Genomic DNA, 19,663 nt, shown 5'->3' with positions numbered 1-19,663 from the left:
TGGGTCCACAGTATGTTCTAGAATGAGAGCTTCAGGAGAATGGCAGTCAAGCTGGTAAAAATTTTAAGTTACAAATTTATAAGAAATAGAAAATTCTGAAACTGAAGAGTTCTTATGAAAAAATTTTAACTCTACTCATCTTTTGTTCATTCCTGATCTCAAAATTTTTAAATATTCTGGATTTTGTGATATGATTATGATATACTAATGTCATGATTTAGAGTATATGATATATAGTAATTTTTTGCTATAATGCAGTCTATTTAGAAATTGTAAGATTTGGCAGGCATAGAAGACTAAAATTTAATTTTTTTCATAAGGATGAATTCTTCAGCCTCACAGTTTTCTATTTGTTATAAATTTGTGATTTAAAATCCTATATCAGCATAAAGGTATATCATTTTAATGCATTCAAGCTGTTCCATTTTCTGTTTCTAGCCAGGGCCATCCTCTGAGCAGATACAGGCTGTAAGCCTATTCATTGCATAATCATATCTTCCCAGTTGACCTGCTTCTGTCATATTCTTTATGGGTATATATATGTGAGCTTTAATCTGCCTCTGTCATTAATTTCAAGTTTTATAAGCCATTTAACTGGATTTTCTTTTTCTTGATTGGGGCATAGATGGCAGTTTTCTTAAACTTCCCCACTGTTTCAAAATAACGTCCTATAAAACCTAGTAGTTATTTGGGTTATATCTTAGGAGAGTGGATTCCTTAGAATTAATGATTTTCAAAGTGTGGTCCCCAAGCCCACTGTGTTAGAACCACAAGGAGGTTTATTAAAAAACACAAGTTCTAGGCCATATTCCAAATCTCCAGAATAAAAGTCTCTAGGTGGAGCCTAGAAATTGACTCTTCTTTCTTTTTTTTAATCATCCAAGGATGTGATTTTTATTGATTTTAGAGGAAGGGGTAGAGAGAGAGAGAAACATTGATGTGAGAGAGAAACATTGATTGGTTGCCTCCTGTAAGCACCTTGACCTGGGATCAAACCCATAACCTAGGTGTGTGTCCTGACCCGGAATCCAGCCCTCAACCTCTTTGGTGTACAGGACGAAGCTCCAACCAACTGAGCCACCCAGCCCGGGCAAGAATTGACATTTTTAGTGAGCACCTGAGATGCTTTTTAGGCCCACTGTAGTCTGAAACCCACTTTCCTGGGTTGAAGATTTTTGCATTTAAATAATTTTCCTACACTTTCATTACTTTTTAGTTTCCAACTTGAGTGTTTATCCTGAAGTTATTATGAGATTGTTTAATTACATTGATAGTCATTGGATTGAAGGCATACTTTGAAGTGGATAAAAATTATAAAAGAGCAATAAATCCATTTCCCATAGCTAATTCATTAGTTTTAATTCCACTTGCTTGGGGGCTGTGGTCGGGGGGAGGCAGCTCTTTTTATGAACCTCGCCAGTAGCAAGCATGGAAGGGACCCATTTTATGCAGGAAGTGAATAGAAATCAATAGGAAGGTAAAACCAAATCAGACTATTTTTAGAATAACAAAAGGTCTTTTTTGAAAACAGTGGGAAAATAATCACTAGAAGTATATCTGACTGCCGGGTATTTTATGGCTTAGAATTCTTATAGCCCATGTTTCAGTAATTTTTCTAAGTGGTTTTAAAGTAATATTAACCACCTAGTTATACCTGGTCTTATGCCAAGTCTTTTATAAGGCACTTCATGGTAGTGCCCTGCCATGTAGAACCTTAAGTGTAATATGAATGGTAATGTCAAGAATAAACTAGAATTAAGAAATGAACCTAATGTAGGTAACCTAGGCAGCTAAGTATTTGTCACATATACCAAGAGACCAGTGCAAAGAAAGAAGCTAGTATTTACAATACTGTCCCTTCTGAATGTTTGGGAAGAGCTAATAGAGAAAAAAAAAGGACTTTCCAGAAGTTTCTTAATGGGCAGAAGGGAGTGTTTGGGAGTGGTAGGATAGTATTGACACTTGGGAGCTGAACATCAAGATCACAGACAGTGAGAGGAAGACTGTGGCCACGTGTGGCATAGACGAAAGGCTTCCAGTACAGAATCCAGGAGACTGGAGGAATTTTTCAGCAGCACATTCAGAATACAAACAAGCCCCACGCTGTGGCACTTTTGAGTGTGATTACTGGGTGGAGGCAACAAATGTGTGCAGGGTCCCAGAGAAGGAACACCCAGACTTCAGTGAGTCACTGCATTCAAAGGCCAGAATAAAAGGATGAATATAAGTTAAAGGAGTGACCACATGCAGGTAAAATGTAGGAAAGAAGAAAAGGTTGTTTTTTCATGTTTATAATGATAAACCATACACGATTAGAGATAATATGATTAAATGGAGAGCTTAGGAAGGCTTAATAATGTTTCTAGTATATGTGTGGACAATACTGAAAAGTAGGCACCAGTGAGCTGACGTATGGAGAGGCCGTACACAGATGCCGCAGGATAAAGAATGGCAGCGTGGGCAGGGGTGGGCGGGTGGGTGGGTGGGGAGAGTAACCTGAGAACTTATATGCGTATATGCATAACCCAGGGAAACGGACAATAGCGTGGCGAAGGCCTGGAGGGGGTGTGCAGGGTGGAGGGGGTCAATGGGGAAAAAAGGGGGACATTTGTAATATTTTCAACAATAAAGATAAATATTTTAAAATAAAAAAATAAAATGAAATCATTAAAAAAAAAAAAAAAAAAGAATGGCAGCATGTAAGACCCATTCCAGTCACAGGCTAAGGAAAAGGTGGGGAAGTTGGTAATGCACAGTAAAACACTCAAGGATCTCTTTAATCACAAAGTTCCCTAAGAAAATAATTTTCAGCAGCCTATAGAGCCAGCTCCCTTCTTAAATATCCACTATAACAAACCTTCCCCATAAAATAAAAATATCTTGAACAGTCCTTTGACGTGTATTGTAATGGGATTTGACCTGTAATAGCAAAGCAGCAAGGACAAAGGAAATGGGATTATGTCTGTAATGCTGGTATGTGAGCTATCCAAACTTCATAGCAGTATATCCAGTCAGTTCCAGACTTGCCTGATTGAGGATTATCCATGTTGTTCACTTTTTTCCCCTTCTTCCGAAGGCTTAACTTTGTCCCTGAGAAACGGGGAAGTTTAGTCAATTTCCTCCCTAGTTAGAAGTGCCAGTAGAGGATTTGATTGGTGAAAAGATTAGAAACTAGATGAAGTTTCAGATTTATCTGTGGATTTCGTTTAATGGAGACTTTCCTGTTTCCCATGGATGATGAAAATTTGCTTTGGTGTTAGAACTTGGAGTTAAGATAGCTCTAGCTATCATAAGTACAAAGGGATTTTTTAAGGTTTTATCCTAATTTTCTTTCTCATCTCTCTAGGTGGTGCTTGGCAGTTTTCATTTAATGTGAAATTTTACCCACCAGACCCCGCCCAGCTATCTGAAGATATCACCAGGTATTTGAAAGTTGGCTATAAAAAGGCAGGCATCTTGGGCGAGTTAGGCTTCTCTTAAATTCTCCAGAGAAGGGCGTGCTTACATTTGGTAACCTTGTAATCATCCACCCTGCAGGGCAAACGAAAGGAAAGGCAACTGAATGAGAGCAAACATAGATGAGAAGATTTGCCAGATTGCTCGTAGTTGAATCTTTGTTGCTAAGCTGATACTTCCCTCTGCCTGACCCTGGTGGGAAGACAAGCAGAACTGATACTGTCATCCACCCACCACAGCCAGATTGGATGGGATTCAGCCTTGAATGATATAGCCATTCTTCATACGCATGCTTTAAAATTTAGGAGTAAAAACTGTCTCTGGATGCTTATGCCCTTTATATAACCAATCTGGTCCTTGATAGCTCTTTTAAGAAAATCAGACGCACACACACGTTTATATACAGATACACATGAACACATGTCAACTTAAGAGTTTACTCTCCATGACCTACAAGGGAAATGATCAGTTCATTTTCACACACAAAAGAAAAATACATTAAAGTAGGAATCCAACAAAACTATTCTGTCTTGGTAACTGGGCTCTGAGTGTGAGAAGGTTCCCCTTTATGAAACGGTCCCGGGTGTGATGCACGTCCTCGGCTTCTGTGCATCCCGCTCTGGAACCCCTGACTCTTGCTCTGTTTGGTAGTAAGTTTGTAGCCAGCTGTTTTGTGCAGTGTGTGCTGAATTTTCTGTGTATGGCTCACATCCATGGAGGGCTTTTCAGAAAAGGGAAATTACTCAAAATGCCTCAGTCTCTTGCTATGATTAAAAAAAGTTTAATAGGCATTTTAGGAGAAGGGTAAACACTAGCTCCAGAGTATTTCTTCTGTGTTTGCATTAAATTAGAAAATTTATAATTTCTTATTCAAAAATACTCTAGTAATATTAAGAACTATTTAATTGTGGCTGATTTGTGGATGTGGAGCCTATACACACCTGGATTTGAAATTTAGTGCATGGTTGATTTCTATCTACTGGTGTAATATTTGTAGAGCCCGTGAAGTAATTAGAAATTTTTATATCTAAATAACATAGAGTTTGCTTATAGCATTAGCTTAAAGTCATATTTGGGGGGACCTTAAGACTTTTTCAAGTTCTCGGCTTCAACAGATTAACAGTTGATTTCTCATATGAAAGATACAAGGTGTGTTTTATTACTATACCCATATGCTGGACCACGAAAGGTAATAAAACTTAACTAATGTCAACACTTACCTTGGAATCTTCCACAATTAGTATTATATCTGTAATCTCAGAAGCAAAATGACAGAGAAGATAAGTCAGGTATTAATGGAAATATTTTTATGTTATTAAATTTTTTGTTATTATGGCAAAAATTATATGGGAAATGTTTCCTTAAGTCTAGTTGGGATTTAATAATTTTATTTAACAGCACCATGTTTATATTAGAAGACCCCCAACCAGAGATTTCAAGGAGTGTGTTGGGGACTATTCATTTGACTATTCATGTTATTTTAAAAGATGTTAAAGGAGTATGTCTTTAGTTTTCTTTTTACTCTGTGCTTTATTAATAAAACCCTGTTTTATTATGAACATTGACTTGCCTTTAGATGCCTTTAAATATTGTATTTTGTGGCTAAGTGTTTTCCACTATATCTAGATCAAAATATAGATGCTAGAAAATGTGCCCTCATGTGGTTGATTACTTGATAGGGAGAAATTGCTTACCGAAGAGTATGTACTGAGTGGTCTCCTTTTCCTGTATCTCAACGCTGGCTTTTTGCTTTGTCCTTTTGGCCACTTGAAGGTACTACCTCTGCTTACAATTGCGAGACGACATCGTGTCCGGAAGGCTACCCTGCTCCTTTGTCACCCTTGCCCTGTTGGGCTCCTACACTGTCCAGTCAGAACTTGGAGACTACGACCCAGATGAGTGTGGGAATGATTACATTAGTGAGTTCCGCTTTGCACCAAATCACACTAAAGAACTGGAAGATAAAGTGATCGAGCTGCACAAGAGTCACAGGTTTGTGGCAGAAACCCTGAGGACAGTCCATTTAAGTTGGGCCTTGACGAGTGAGCATCCCTTTCACTTCCCACTTTTCCCAAGACTGATCCCAGTGCGTTGTGGGTGGGACTTTAGCAGAGTAGGGGTCTGCACTGGGTACAGTTCTGGGATAGTTAGGTTCTTCCTTAGAATATCTATTTATAAGGTTTTTTTTAAAAGCCATCTTCTTTTTCTTTTTCTTCCCTCAGAGCACAAATCTTGCTCATTAGATAGCGAGGGAGCTAAACAGGAAATACTACTGTCCCCCGGTAAAAGCAAAGCAGCATTGTAACACCACTTTTTTTCTCTTCTCAGAGGTATGACGCCAGCAGAAGCCGAGATGCATTTCTTGGAAAATGCCAAAAAACTGTCCATGTACGGGGTAGATTTACATCATGCCAAGGTATGTATTTTTTAAACTTTTAACTTCATTTTATTTACTTCAGTACTGTTATTGCTATATAAGCTGGTGAGTTTTACTTCAGTGCATGTAAACCAAAACTTTGGGGATTCAAATCTGTGTTTGCCCTTGAAGGCCTGCCCGATGATAAAACACATTTAGCTCTGATGTTTTACTGAGGGGTTGGCTCTTCATGGCTCAAACTCACATGACTCGTGGTCTGAGCCTCTGACTGCCTGTGGGTTCAGTTGGAAATTTATCTTCACTTAATAAGCTCTAAGCTTGCCCTGCCTTCCCTGTCTCAGTTGTATCTCCCACTTTGCTCCTGCAAACCCTATCTCTGCCCTTTGCCTGAATGTCCTCATTTTTGTCTACACTGTCCTCCTTTCTGTCTGTCTGTCCGTCTAAACTTGGCTGATTGTCTAAGACCCAATTGTCACATCTATTATGTGAAATACTGTTTATGGCCCTGTTCTGGTTACCCACCAGGCACTCAGTAAATGCCTGTGAAATTTAAGTAACTCCGTCTCTAAAGTTGAGGTATTCTGACAAATAACCTGTCCTTTGAAATAAGATTGTTATTTTTGAAGTTCAACTAAAGTTAACCACACAGGCTAGGGACTGCCCAGTTGCTTGGTGATTGGTGATTGGTGAAGTGTTAAAGCTGTGTCTTGGCTGTGGTATCTTGGGAAGGAAGTTGGGATTAGACTGTACAAGGGGGAAGGTTGTAAGGATGCACAGAGCAGCTTTTACTCCATGTGATACTTTTTCTAGAATCTGTATTTTTCAGCAGTGACAGAATGAGTGTATGGACTATTAGCCTGTTATTTGAACAGCTGTGAATAAAGAACTGTGGAGATATAGGCAAGCTTTTATGAAAACTGTCATAATCAAAACATAAGAAATTTTTTAGGCTCTTAGAGATGGATTCTGGTATTTCAGAGTGTAGAAAGATCCCTGTATGAAGTCCAGGGACCGTGTCTTCTTATTTGGGCTAACAAGATAACACTGCTCGGGTTATGGGATGCGCCGTTACTTCTAATACACAGAGTAGCCACCAATTTCATGGTTTGGGACTCACAAGAACATGCGGTTAGCAGGCAGTCAAGCAAGTATCTTACACAGTCAAGTTCAGGGCCAAGAAATGAAGAGACTTTCAGCTGGCTCTGTTCAGGCAAACAGCTCAACATCCCTGAGGTCCCATGGGAGGGAAATCTATGATCTGTAGAATCTGTTGATGCTGCACTTGGGGTTACTCCTTGGGTGGCGTTTGGGGAGAGACTAATCCGCAGTGAGTTTGGACCAGAAAATGGTCACCATTAAGTGAATGCAGGTTTGACTGGTGATGTCTGTGATCACTTTGTCCATTACACAGGGTGAGGACCTGAGCACTAACTAGCATAATCTCCGAGGCTTGGCTGGGGCTCGTCCCAGGGCTGGGCTGGTGCAGTGTGCCAGGCTCTTTGACATTTGTGTGTAATTAGACAGCAGGTGTAGCTCTATTTACTTGCCAGTTTATTATGTTTTTTCTCTTATTTTGCAGTCAGAGAACAAAGGTGTTTTATATTTTATGCAGGCATAAAGCAGGATGAGAATTTAAAAAGAAAATAACACACACTCTAATAAGATTTTCTCTTAGAGTTTTTCCTTAGGTGACTAAAAGATAAGGAAGCAAGACGGGCATGAAGGTAGCCTGAAAATCTGAGTGAATCGAAAGCGAATTTTGAATTACATTGCACGTGATGATTCACTTACTGCCCAGGAAAAGTAAATAAATGAAAGATTAGGGCTTGCTTTTAGGGAAGTGTAACTCAGGATGTATCAGTGTTGCCATCAGTGAAAATAAAACCACTTAACATTGCTATAGCTACTGAATTAAAATGGATAGCTGCAATAATGTGATTTGAATTTATGCCAATTAAAAAAGAAAGAATTAAGGAAGTGCAAATGCAGCCCGTTGTAGGGTTTCATCTGAATATTAAGTATAACAAACGATTCGGTTATGGACTCCATTTTCTCATGCAGCCACACTCTCTCATTTTAAGAAGGAAATTTACTGAATTAAATTAGAGCTAATTTCTGGATGCCTTTCTTTTATGGATGGTATAAAAGATCCTGAGCTTTAGGGCCTATTTAGAAATTCTGAATTGTGATCTCAAATGCCACAGCTCGGTATAAAGAATAAACACCCGTATTAGCTGAAGGTCCCTTGTTTTGGAAAACCTGTTCTAAATGCTTTGTTTTTTCTTGGGAAGACTGTCTCTGCTTGTTTGTGATCTGATGTTAGTCTGAATAGACTCTGTGAGAGTCATTTATTTCGCATAAGGTTCTAAAATGTAGATATAAATCTATATCAGGTATCCCGTGGACCAAGTGATAATGAAGAATGGCAAAGTATAAACAGTGATTTTAAATTAAGGGAATAGCGTGCACATTTATTTTAATTACAATAGATTGAGATTATCCAGGCCTTCCTTCAGTATTCCCTGCTAAAGGGTGCATTAAATGTGTTCATTGGTAGGGAAACACACGTCCCCAAGATAAGCTGTCTATAGAGCTTTCAACACAAAAGATTTATCAAACTAACCTCAGTACTATATGGGCTGGGGCCAAAAACTTGATTAATGAAGTGGAGACCGCCATCCGATTTAAAACCCCGCTTACCTGCTATTTTCTTTCCTCATTTGCCAAACATGTCAAGGCTTACCACATGCTAGGTAGGCACTGTCTTGACCATGTGGCTCCAGAGACTGAACAGAGCTCTTGCTCTCAACCAGCTACAGTCTTGAGAAGGAGGATGGGTGGGAGTTGACTGCAGTACCACTCTCTGGGGATATGCTAGATACAACAGGGTGATACAAGGACACCAGAGAAGCTCATGTTGGGGGACAAGGGGAAGGTAAAGGAGCAAAGGAGCCTTCCCCGTGAAAGGATTCTGTTTTCTTTAATTGAAAGACACTAATGAGTGATTTAAAAATAGAGAAAATAATGAAAAATGTTTTAAATGTTCTTTTCCTCTTTAGTTCAAAGGCATATTTTCTAAACTTTGATGTTCTTTATCAAAAAGAAAGTGAATCAAAGAGCAGATACTTGAACGGTCCTCCCTCATGCCTGCATTTGTGCTCATGGCGTGAGGCGGTCACCTCTGAACTGTTGTGTGAGCAGATGGGCTGGTTCTAAAGGATCAGTAATGTCAGCTCCTCGTCAGCATCAGGTTATAGCTCTTTAAATTGCTCTATCAATTTAAGCCCTTGGTAAGTGACAGGCAGTTTCTGTTCTTGGAGTTCTCCTCAGATTTTATTATAATATCCTGCCATTGAGTATTTCTACTCCTGTAATTTCATGCCTAATGGAGTGATATATTTCAAAGGTAAAATATTTTGTTTTAAACCAGTTATAAACTTATATTTCCCAGAGATGGACTGAAGTATTTATTTTTGATTCTGGAAATGTTCACCTTGTACCTTGCACTGACAGGATTTAGGAAGTAAATTCCTACAATATGGATGAGTCAGAATCTCCTGGTTGGATTCTGCCATTTGCCTCTCCCCTCTTTGCTGATACTGCAGAGTGACTCAAAGCTGGGGACAGCCCTGCTGATTATGGTGACAAAAGACCTTCGCTTTGCCTCCTATGACTCCCTGTTTCAACAGCCTGTGAGACAGGATGGAGACTGCCTCACGCATAGTCCTGCTCCTGTCCTTTGTTTTTACCCCACTCAGGGCCACCACAGATGTTCATTTTTCACTGATTTCACTTGAATACAACATTTAGGGGGCCTGGACTATATATGGTATGTCACCTGAACTTTACATAACATCTCTGGTGATCTCTGGGACCTCTGGGCATCACACACCCCTATGAAATGACCTAAATATGAATATGCAAATAGCAAAGCAAATTGCCAATGTAGCATGATCCCACTTTTGTTATCAAAGACTATACACATGAATAAGCTGTATCTATATGTGAATCATATTGTTAAGTGTGATTACCACTGGGCAGTGTGTGTGTGTGTGTGTTGGGGCCTGTTGGGGAAGTCTAGTTCATACTTAAAGGGAAAAAACTATTTTATATTTAAATTTTACTCTGACCATAATGGTATATAAAAAAGATTGAGGCTCTTTCTAAAGGAACAAACTCTAAAACACTCATAAGAAAGGATAGGGCCCTCTCTTATTATACATTTTAGTTAAGAGTTTTGCCTTTGGAACCAGGCTCCTGCATTCAACTGCGTCAGATACGTTACCTCTCCATGCCTCAGTTTCCTCATCTGTAAACTGGGAATAATAATAACAACTATCTCAAAATACCCTAGTGAATATTAAAAGAGTTAATATATATTACGTAAAGTGTTAGGGCAGAGCTTGGCACTCGGTAACTGAGAACTGCGGTTCTCATTTCTGTTATTAACACCTTCATTGGGTTGGCCTGCTCTGTGTGCAGTGTTTCTGTTGTAAGTCTTAACATATGTGGGTGAGCAGATTTTATTCTAACCAATCTCTATAGTTATATCTTTATTACAAGGCTATTATTTAGTGATAATGTTTTAAAATATGGCTCCAGTATTTTTCTTATGTAAATTAGAACTACTGGTAGTCAATTAGAGTTTCCGTGGCTTAAATATTGTACCCAGCTGTAAGTGGAAGCAAATGAGATACCGATCCTTTGTTTCTTGCTGTTATTTTCCAGGATTCTGAAGGAGTAGAAATTATGTTAGGAGTTTGTGCGAGTGGTCTGTTGATATATCGTGACCGACTGCGGATAAATAGATTTGCCTGGCCTAAGGTTCTAAAAATTTCATACAAACGGAACAACTTTTACATTAAGATCCGCCCGGGAGAGGTAAGTAGACCCAAATTTGCATGTACATTGGGGAAAAAGGTACCTGATAGCAAACAAATTTAAATTACCTGCTCACAAGTTCTCAGCATCTCAGGACATGGTTGGTCAATTACGTCTAAACGCCTAAGAGAATTTATTGTCAATTTGCCCAATAAACAGGAAGAAGTAAAATGTTCTCCTTTTTGTATTATTTTATTTCAATTTTCCCCTCAGCATACATTAATTGAAAAGATTGTTTTTACATATTTTAATGTAAAATCCAGACTCATGAATAATATTTTGTATATTTCAAGCTGTGGTATAAAGAAAGTCTTAGTCATTAAACCTCTTCGAAAAAGAATAGGCTCCTTCCTACCTGTTCTGTTGTTGTCTCTATGCTCTCTGTCTCTCTGCCCTCCAAATCTGATGGCATCTTAAAGAAAGCAGCGTAGAGATAATGTGCATCGAGGTACAAGAAAGATTAGAGTAAGGAACACAGAGTGTATATTATGTAAATGTTCTACAGCCTAATATATTTTTGCCTTTTTAAAAAAAATCAGAGAAGCTAATGAGAGAGTCAAAATTGTTAACTGACCCTTATTCCTAGGACAACAGTATCTATGATTGACTTATATTTGTGTTCTCCTTAGTGGTTTGTATGTAATAGTAAATATCTGCTTTATCTGCTTAAAGATAACTGATAAATATCTCCATTTCTAATCAGTACGATTAATATAATGGAGGCAAAGCTCTAAGATTGCAGCTCATTTATGTCTCTGAACATTTTCCGGCATAATATAGAATTATCTCGTGTTTTCAAAATCAGCCTACCCACTGGTGGAAAGTACAATTGAAATATCAGACTACAAAGCAAGCAGTAGTGTTAAGTATCAATATAAAGTCATCCTTGTCTATGAAGACTGAAATAATCTGTCAGCTTTTCACATAAGTACCCAACATTTTAGTAATTTTAAAAATACTTCCTAAAGATTGCATGTTAAACTTGTAACTGATATATATTCATTTGGATTTATTAAGCAAGCATCTATTTATTGCTGGGCACCATGTTGGGCATTGGGAATAGGAAGATAAATATGTCCTTGTCTCTGTCCTTAAGGCACTTTAGCAGAGAAACAGACTCACAAACTTGGAATTATGTCGTGATACAGATGAGACAATATTCCATGGACATGAAATGAGCACAGTTGTGAGAGGCCAGCAGGGAAAGCTGGAGAAGCGCAGCAGTAGACAGTAGTGAGCGATGGAAGGTTTTAAATTAGGACCTGACTTAACTAGATGAATACTTCAGAATGATGGATTTCTTGATGAGATTAAGCTACTTAGTAATGTGATGTGATAAGACCTAAACTAGAGCAGCAGCTCTGGGAATAGAATGGAAGGAGCAAATTCGAGACAGATTTCAGAGGCAGAACAGTAGATTTTGGAGACAGCAAGTGGGGGAAGGCTAAAGAGGAGAAAGTCCAGGATAATCAGAGGTTTTCAGCTTGCACGAGAGAGAAGGCAGTGGGGATGATATTATGAGACGAGAGAAAAAAGGGGCAAATTTCAGAAGAAAAGATCGAAATGCCTTTGGGACAGATTTTCAGAGGATGATTCTTGCATAGTAAGAAATAGAGGATTGAACGACATCATCGACTATACATTTTAATCAAGGCCTTAGGCATGGAATAAATTACCCAAAGAATAAGAGAAGGTAAAGGGGGGAAAAAGAGAGACCCTATAACACAAAATCTGGATAAGGCCATTTTTTGAGAGAGGTAGGCAAGAAGAGAAATGTAGAGAGATTAAGAATAACAGCCAGAGAGAAAAACAGTCACAGTTGACAAGGAGATGAGATTCAGGGGCCGTGGTTAACCGGTAATGCCAAATGTTACAAAGGAGGTGCAGATAACTAAGAAAAGTGCATCAGAGTTGACTGTCAGATCCTGTTGTTACATTTACGAGTTGAGGAAGGAGTTAGGAGCACCTGGCAGGTTTCAGTGCAGTAAAAAGTGAAGTAGCCGAGGCTTCTCCTTCACGACTTTTAGCCATGAGGAGTGAGGTTCTGGCCCAGGCAGAAGCGGGCTCAAAGAAAGTTCTTTCCTTCCACTTTTTTACAGTCATATTTATAGGCTGAGAAGAATGAGTGGAAGAAATTATTGGTGGCACGAAGGCTCTGAAGAGGTTGTGAGAAATTCGTACAAAGCACAGAGAGCTAGATAAACATTTAAAAAGTGCAGGGACCTTTATTTATCCTGGAGAGAATCTTCCCAGCTTCTTGCAGGAGCAGGTTGACCCTTTTTTAAAACCCCTGGCCTTTGCATAATGTGTGGTGCATATTAGATGCAGGATGAGTCAATGGGGGGCAGTTTAGTTAAGATCCACAGTGCTCAGGTTTGTCAGTTGCCTGGGTCCATTGGACGGTAGTGATTTTCATGACCACCACTGCACGTGAACTTCCCAAGTGACTAAGAGGGAAAAGCAACTGCAGCTAGAGCAATCTTGGTGTGTTGCCCGGTCTTCCCCCTGCCCGGTCCCCCTCAACAAACCAGAAAGAGAGGTCAGGCATAAGTATCTCACATGCCATACACAGGGACCCCTCCCCTTGGTTCTTTGCCACATAAATTACTTCTGCTATTGATTGTATGAGGAGTCGGGTGGTTTTGTGCTCCTGTGGAAACCCTTTACTGTTTAAGGTGATTGCCCTCTGGTGGCCTGGTGCATACTGTCCTCAGAAAATAAAAAATTGATGAGTATCTGCAATAATAATAAAGTAATTACTCAGGAAATCAGATATTTGGAAAATGAAATGGCTAATAGAGTATCATCTGAACTGTACATGCTGAGACATATGCAAATGTGTTCTCCCCATCTCTGATCTTATATATAATATCAGGATATGTTAGCATTTAATGTGATAATCCATATTATAATGCACAAGTAACATCCTAATACCTGATACCTAGGACATATGCATATCTCCAGACCAGATCTTAGAGGAAAATATCATTCTGAGAATGCTGTAGACTTTAATCTTTTCGTCCATTTCTGTGTCTTCCATTTGAAATCACAATGTCATGGAGAAACCATGAAAATTAGGCTTAAAAATGAGATCAGGACAAATTGATCTCTGGAAGGAATACAAACAAGCTTTTTTGCATTTAGTTTTCATGAGATCCATACTGGTTCATAAAACATGTACTGTATGCATAATGTGGTTGTCTGTACCTGCAGCATTTTAAGGAAGTGATATAAGGAGATTTGTTCTTTTTAATGAATGAATGTCTATAGCATGAATTCTGCATATAGCGATTGATTTAGTGAGTAAAGAAAAAATGTGTGGGTGGTATAAGGATTTTTTTTAATTATTTGCTTTCTTGTTATTTATGATTTTAAATTTGATTCCATTCTTCAATGTTTCTTAAATGTAGTTTGAACAATTTGAAAGTACCATTGGATTTAAACTGCCAAACCATCGAGCTGCCAAGCGTTTATGGAAAGTATGTGTTGAACACCATACTTTTTTCAGGTAAGTAGAGATCATTTTGCTTTTTTCCTAAGGAGAAACTGGAGTGCCTGTAATCACTTACACTGAAAAAGATTGTTGGGAAGGAGAATGTGGAAGCATATTCTCTTGTTCCTTCAAATTCGCTGTCACCAGATTTCTTAATAAGAAATCCTAAAAGGACTTCTGACTAAATTTGAAAGGTTTTCCTTACTTTGTTCTATATTTATCTGCCTCACCTTCTGTTTCTTTGTTATCTTTAGTGTCTTTTCATTATTTTTATAGGATGGCCACTTCAAGTGTCCAATCCATTTCTTACGATTTCAGTAATTTCTCAATCCCCAGGACTCACTAGTCCATCAGATTTGTGCCCACTCAATAACAAACGATCAGTGTTCTCCCCACCATCGCCTACTTCATTGCTCTTGTGGTTTATAGAACCACAGGCTCTCTAGTTACATGGGATGTTAACGTTCCCTAGTCCACCCCAACCCCTGCTTTGCTCATAGCCTTGATAACATCCCTAGTTGATATGTACTGTGTGAATTATTTTTTTTTCTTATAAAATCAGATTTATTTAATTGCATATTGGATGTGAATCCTTTAGTACACAAAGCACTTTTACCTTTCAGAACAGAGTAAAAAGCTAGCATTCTTAATATTTGATTTAATATTCTTTCTGGTGTTTTTTCTTTAATATCTTTAGATTGTTGTTACCAGAAGCACCTCCAAAGAAATTCCTTACGTTGGGCTCCAAGTTCCGGTATAGTGGCAGGACGCAAGCCCAGACCAGGAGGGCCAGTGCGCTGATAGACCGCCCAGCCCCTTACTTTGAACGCTCGTCCAGCAAACGTTACACCATGTCTCGCAGCTTGGACGGAGGTAGGCATCGCTTACTGCCCGTCAGACTCTCCAGTGGTGCCCAATAGGATGAAGCCCTCATGGGCTTTCAGTAAACACAGACCCTCTTGGAGAGTATGAAATGGAAAGCACTTACTTGGTCTGTGGCTGAATGCCAAGTTTTAACCCCCATTCTAAACAAAAATGTGCCTTTGTGAACCTAATGTCTCAAAGATTTATATAAAATTACATAAAAGAATGGTACTTAGAGAATGAAGAGCATAGCTTTCTCAAGCGGGTACCCTGAATTTGGAGAAAGATTCTCTCATTCTAAATACTGTAGTCACACGCTCTGTAAGTAACCTGGTTCCCTTGCCAACAGATCTTAAATGGTTGTCAGGTTTGTCTTAGGTGATTTGTTTCAGAAAGAAAACTATAAGTTAAATTTACCTGTTTCCAAAAAAGAATTATGAATAAAATGTGACTCATCAATCAATAAATAATAGCTTATAGAAAGGATGACATTCAAATAACAGAGCAAAGGGCTCTAAATGAAGTCCTCCTGGTTAATATTAATCACTGCACCAGATGGACTGGGAGAGCATTGCCGTGTAAATGTTGTCTACAGTTAAGTCAAATATGTAAGTAAAACAGGGAGAGAATGGCTTAAGTAGCATGTTTGAGGACTGGCATAATCACGAGTTTTCAGAAGGCTTTGTTTTGTGGGATGGTTTTGTATTGTATCTATAGTTACATGCAGATGTGCTTTCTGCTGCACTACTTGGCAGCTAGAACAATACTTAACTTAGGGACGGAGCCGCGGCCAGGCCTCTGTCTTCTAACTCAGAGCACCTGGAGGTTAGTTGTTTTATGGAAGACCTGTCCTGTACACATAAAGAGTTAGAAGTTTCTGGCATGTGTGTACGATTTTAATAAGCACAAACATAAATAAAAATAAGTAAATGTTACAAGGGTCTGGGATCACCTTTCTCCCTACCTTTCTGCCACTGCTCGTCATAGTTCATGACACCCCCTTGTGGTTGGTGGGGTGACAGACTCCCTGAATCCCCTGATTAAAAAGACTGTATTTTCCTAATGGGTGATGTAATGATAAACATTTTATAGAATGAGTGAAATTTGTGTTATGGGTGTTATGTTACGTATGTTGCTAGTGAAATGGAAAGAACACTCCCCTGGCGTAGGTAAATCCAGGCTGAAGCTCCGTTCCTCTAACCTGCGCAGTAGTTGGTGAATGATTTAAACTCTCCCCGCCTGGTTTTTAGTCAACGGTAAAATGGGAGTAAGGCCACCTCTGACAGGGTTGTTGCAAGACTGAATAAGACATACGTCAGAGCACTCTTGTTATAGATGCAATTATAATTATGTCAATAATTATATTGATAATTATTTTACAGGCTTTTGTGAAATAGCCTAGGAAGTTATTACCATTCTGTATCTTCCAAGAGTTTCCAGTTTTCAGAATATCTAATTTAGAGCCATACTTTTGGAATAAAATGCTTAGTAGGACTGTTTCAAGTTGGACTAAGATTCTCCTATATCCGTGTTGCCACTGAAGCTTCTCCTCGGCCTTGTCTCACTCTTCTTTCTCCTTTAGAGAATCTCTGTAAACTGTGTATTCTCTAAGTCAGTGCTGGAGGAGCTTTTGTAGAATCACACCTTTTCCCCTGAATACCACCCACTTTGTTCAGTGATGTGTCCCCAAGGGAACACTTGTGTGGTGAATGTTGTTTGCCTCGTGACCATTTGTGTGATAATGATTGCTGAGAAGACAGAAGACAATTGTGCAATAAATGTACTAATATCATGCTGTCTCTTCCTCCCTGCCCAAAAGCGATGTTAGTATGTGTTGTCTCACTCTCTGGGGTCCTGTCAGTTCTTGTGTGTTCTCTGTGCTGTTGCTGAGCCGGGGGCCACTGCGGCATGATGGCATATAAACTGCTTTTTGCAGGGTTGCATCTTCTACGGAACAGCCTACCTGCCTGTTAGGAAACTGTCTCATACGAGCTTTTTCATCAGTATAACGAGATATAAGATATCTTAGTGAAGGTATTTTAGTGAAATGATTTACTATTAAAAGGATTTCAGAATATATTCTTACATTTATATAAATATAAAAGCAGATTATATTTTGCCTGTGATTAGCTACTGTGTATTTGAAAAGCAGCATTTACAAATTTCTGGTTTCCAAAATACTATATCTAAAACCTAAAATAATGAGTATCAAATTTTTAAAATTTAACTGAAGTAAGCATCTCTTTCACTAAGACATTTTAGCTGGGATGAAAGGCTATATCTTCTGTCTTTTATGTTTGCATGCTTTGCCTTTGCATGAATTTCATTAGCAACGTTTGTCTTGTTTTCACAAATATTAGAGATGATTGAATGTATGCATATCATGATAGACATGTATGCATATCTCTTTAAAGTGCAGTAGAAATTAAAACATTTCTGCACTTCAGTTAATGGAGTTGCCATCTGAATTTTTTAATCTCTGCCAAGATAGTTAATTTTCATTATTACCCTCGTGGCTTGTATATTGTAGGAGACTTTTCAGCCATTATTAATAATACATTTTTTTTAAATTTCAGTGCTCCTTGGTGAATGGCACTTCCAAAGATATGTTCAAAGTCAAGTGTACTCGATCAGTTGTCTACTGAAAATTTTTTTGGTTGTAGAACTTGCCACTTAAGTGTCTGGTGCCAGTGCCCAGTTACTCTGGGGTAACAGGCTCGGTGGCAGCTGAGCCTCCCATCCTTATGCTCACATCCACCCTGACACACATCCTCACCACAGAGCCTGAGATTGGATGCGACTGTTCTGCTGGCATCAAGAGAGGAGCTTTTATATCATTTTGAAACACTAGTGTAGATACAGAAAGTTGAGCCCAGGGTAGCGCGTAAAAGTACCCACAGCGCTGGTTTGTCTTTGAAGATAAATCGGTATTTTTTAGGGGTATGTTTTTCGTAGTGGGACAGTTGGTGGTATTCATCTGTCTTCTGACTTAACTATTTCAGACTTTATTTCTTCAATTGTATTTGCTTTTAGCGTCAGTGAATGAAAACCATGAAATATACATGAAGGATTCTGTGTCCGCTGCAGAGGTTGGCACTGGCCAGTACGCCACAACAAAGGGCATCTCTCAGACCAACTTGATCACCACTGTGACCCCGGAGAAAAAGGCCGAGGAGGAGCGTGACGAAGAAGAGGAGAGGCGGAAAAAGGCGGAGGAAGCCACCCCCGTCGCAGCGGTCCGGCACGAGGGAAAGGTACTTCTCCAGGCGTCCTCCTAGGGCTTGCTCGCGCTGTAGAGAACTGCTAAGTGGTACTGAGCATATAAACGAGGAATGTGTTAAGACGTAGGCTAATTCATGTTTCAGCTTTTAGTCACATTCTTATTGTCAAATTTAAATTATGTCCTCTGTCAACATTTTTCCTCTGAAGGATTCCTTTTCAACTTTTTGAGCATTTTCATTTCAATAACTGATGTGCTACATAAGACTTTCAACAGCTGTCCTGTCTGCATTTTTTAAAAAATACGTTTATTGGAGTATTACACTTTTTTGTTTGGCCTACATTTTGGAGCTATCGCTAAATCGGTTTTCTTTGTTTCTGGTCCCATTCTCCTACCCACGGAGTTTATATTTTTCTAAATATACAGTATAGCGATATTGCCATTCTTCTGACTGCAGGTAATTGAAGGACCATAGCCTGTGTATTTATACAGTGTTTCCTCTCTTAGTGTCATGATTATAATCTAATCAGAGTAGCAAGTGGGCATATTTGGAAAGTGATATTAAGGCAGAAGTTTGCACAGGAAGATGGAAAGTGAATTTGGCAGCAATTTCTCCAAGGTGTTTTTTTTTCTCATTAAATTTTACAACTTCATTTCACCCAAAATTCAATTTATTTTTAAATACTCTGTTTAGTTTTGGTGATCCAACACTATACAGCAACTTTTTAGAAAAATAAGTCAAAAGCCATGTAGACAATCTACTTCTGGTTGTGGGTTTTATGTGTAGCAGAGCAGCCCCTAAAAATCAGAAAACATTGGCACATGCAATAATGTCAACATTAAAAATTTTTAATAAAAAAATTTGTAAAAAAATAAATGTGCAATCATTCACCAAAAAAATAAAGAAAGACATTGGGAGGTTTATATATAATAACAATGGAAAAGAATGGCTCCTGCAATGTACACAGTACAGAGTGAAAGGAAATAGCCCAATAAAAATGCTGTATAACTTACAGCTGTGTTAAAACCTGTGTACATTTGATGCAAAATGTCCTTTTGCACATGGGCTTTTCATATATAGATTTATATGCAGGGACTCACCACCTGGGACTCTAGAAAAATGCTTCTTTTGACAAGAATTTAACAGTGACAGCTAAAAGGGTATACCAACAAAAATATGTCATTGTTGTAGTTATGTTAGGATATTCCAAATGACCCAGTCCATCATTTATTTAGGATAAAATTGTTTGCCAAACGGGATAGGAAATGACAGCAAAAATATTAAGATCACTTGTGCTGTTAAAGGGTGCTTTGTTCTGAATTTTGTTTTTATATTCTCTCTTCCTTGCAGTAAATTAAGGCAGGTTTTAAA

General features: G+C 38.7%; 1 protein-coding gene across 38 annotated transcripts in view; it reads left to right on the top strand.

Moving 5' to 3' along the window:
* Positions 1-19,663, top strand: part of EPB41L3 (erythrocyte membrane protein band 4.1 like 3) — a 210,059-nt gene that overhangs the window by 163,839 nt on the left and 26,557 nt on the right. For 28 of the 38 annotated variants that reach the window (XM_081149593.1, XM_081149584.1, XM_081149591.1 and 25 more), the window contains exons 6-12: positions 3,347-3,422; positions 5,230-5,448; positions 5,785-5,872; positions 10,562-10,714; positions 14,125-14,222; positions 14,905-15,080; positions 18,105-18,325. In XM_081149593.1, the coding sequence (XP_081005719.1) occupies positions 3,347-3,422; positions 5,230-5,448; positions 5,785-5,872; positions 10,562-10,714; positions 14,125-14,222; positions 14,905-15,080; positions 18,105-18,325 (1,031 nt within the window). The remainder of the gene's footprint in view (positions 1-3,346; positions 3,423-5,229; positions 5,449-5,784; positions 5,873-10,561; positions 10,715-14,124; positions 14,223-14,904; positions 15,081-18,104; positions 18,326-19,663) is intronic. The other 10 variants (XM_081149592.1, XM_081149587.1, XM_081149578.1 and 7 more) reach the window with 1 other exon arrangement.

This window comes from Miniopterus schreibersii, assembly GCF_964146895.1.
Source record: "Miniopterus schreibersii genome assembly, chromosome: 10".
Taxonomy (NCBI): Eukaryota; Metazoa; Chordata; class Mammalia; order Chiroptera; family Miniopteridae; genus Miniopterus; species Miniopterus schreibersii.
This window is presented reverse-complemented; position numbering and strand designations above follow the sequence as displayed.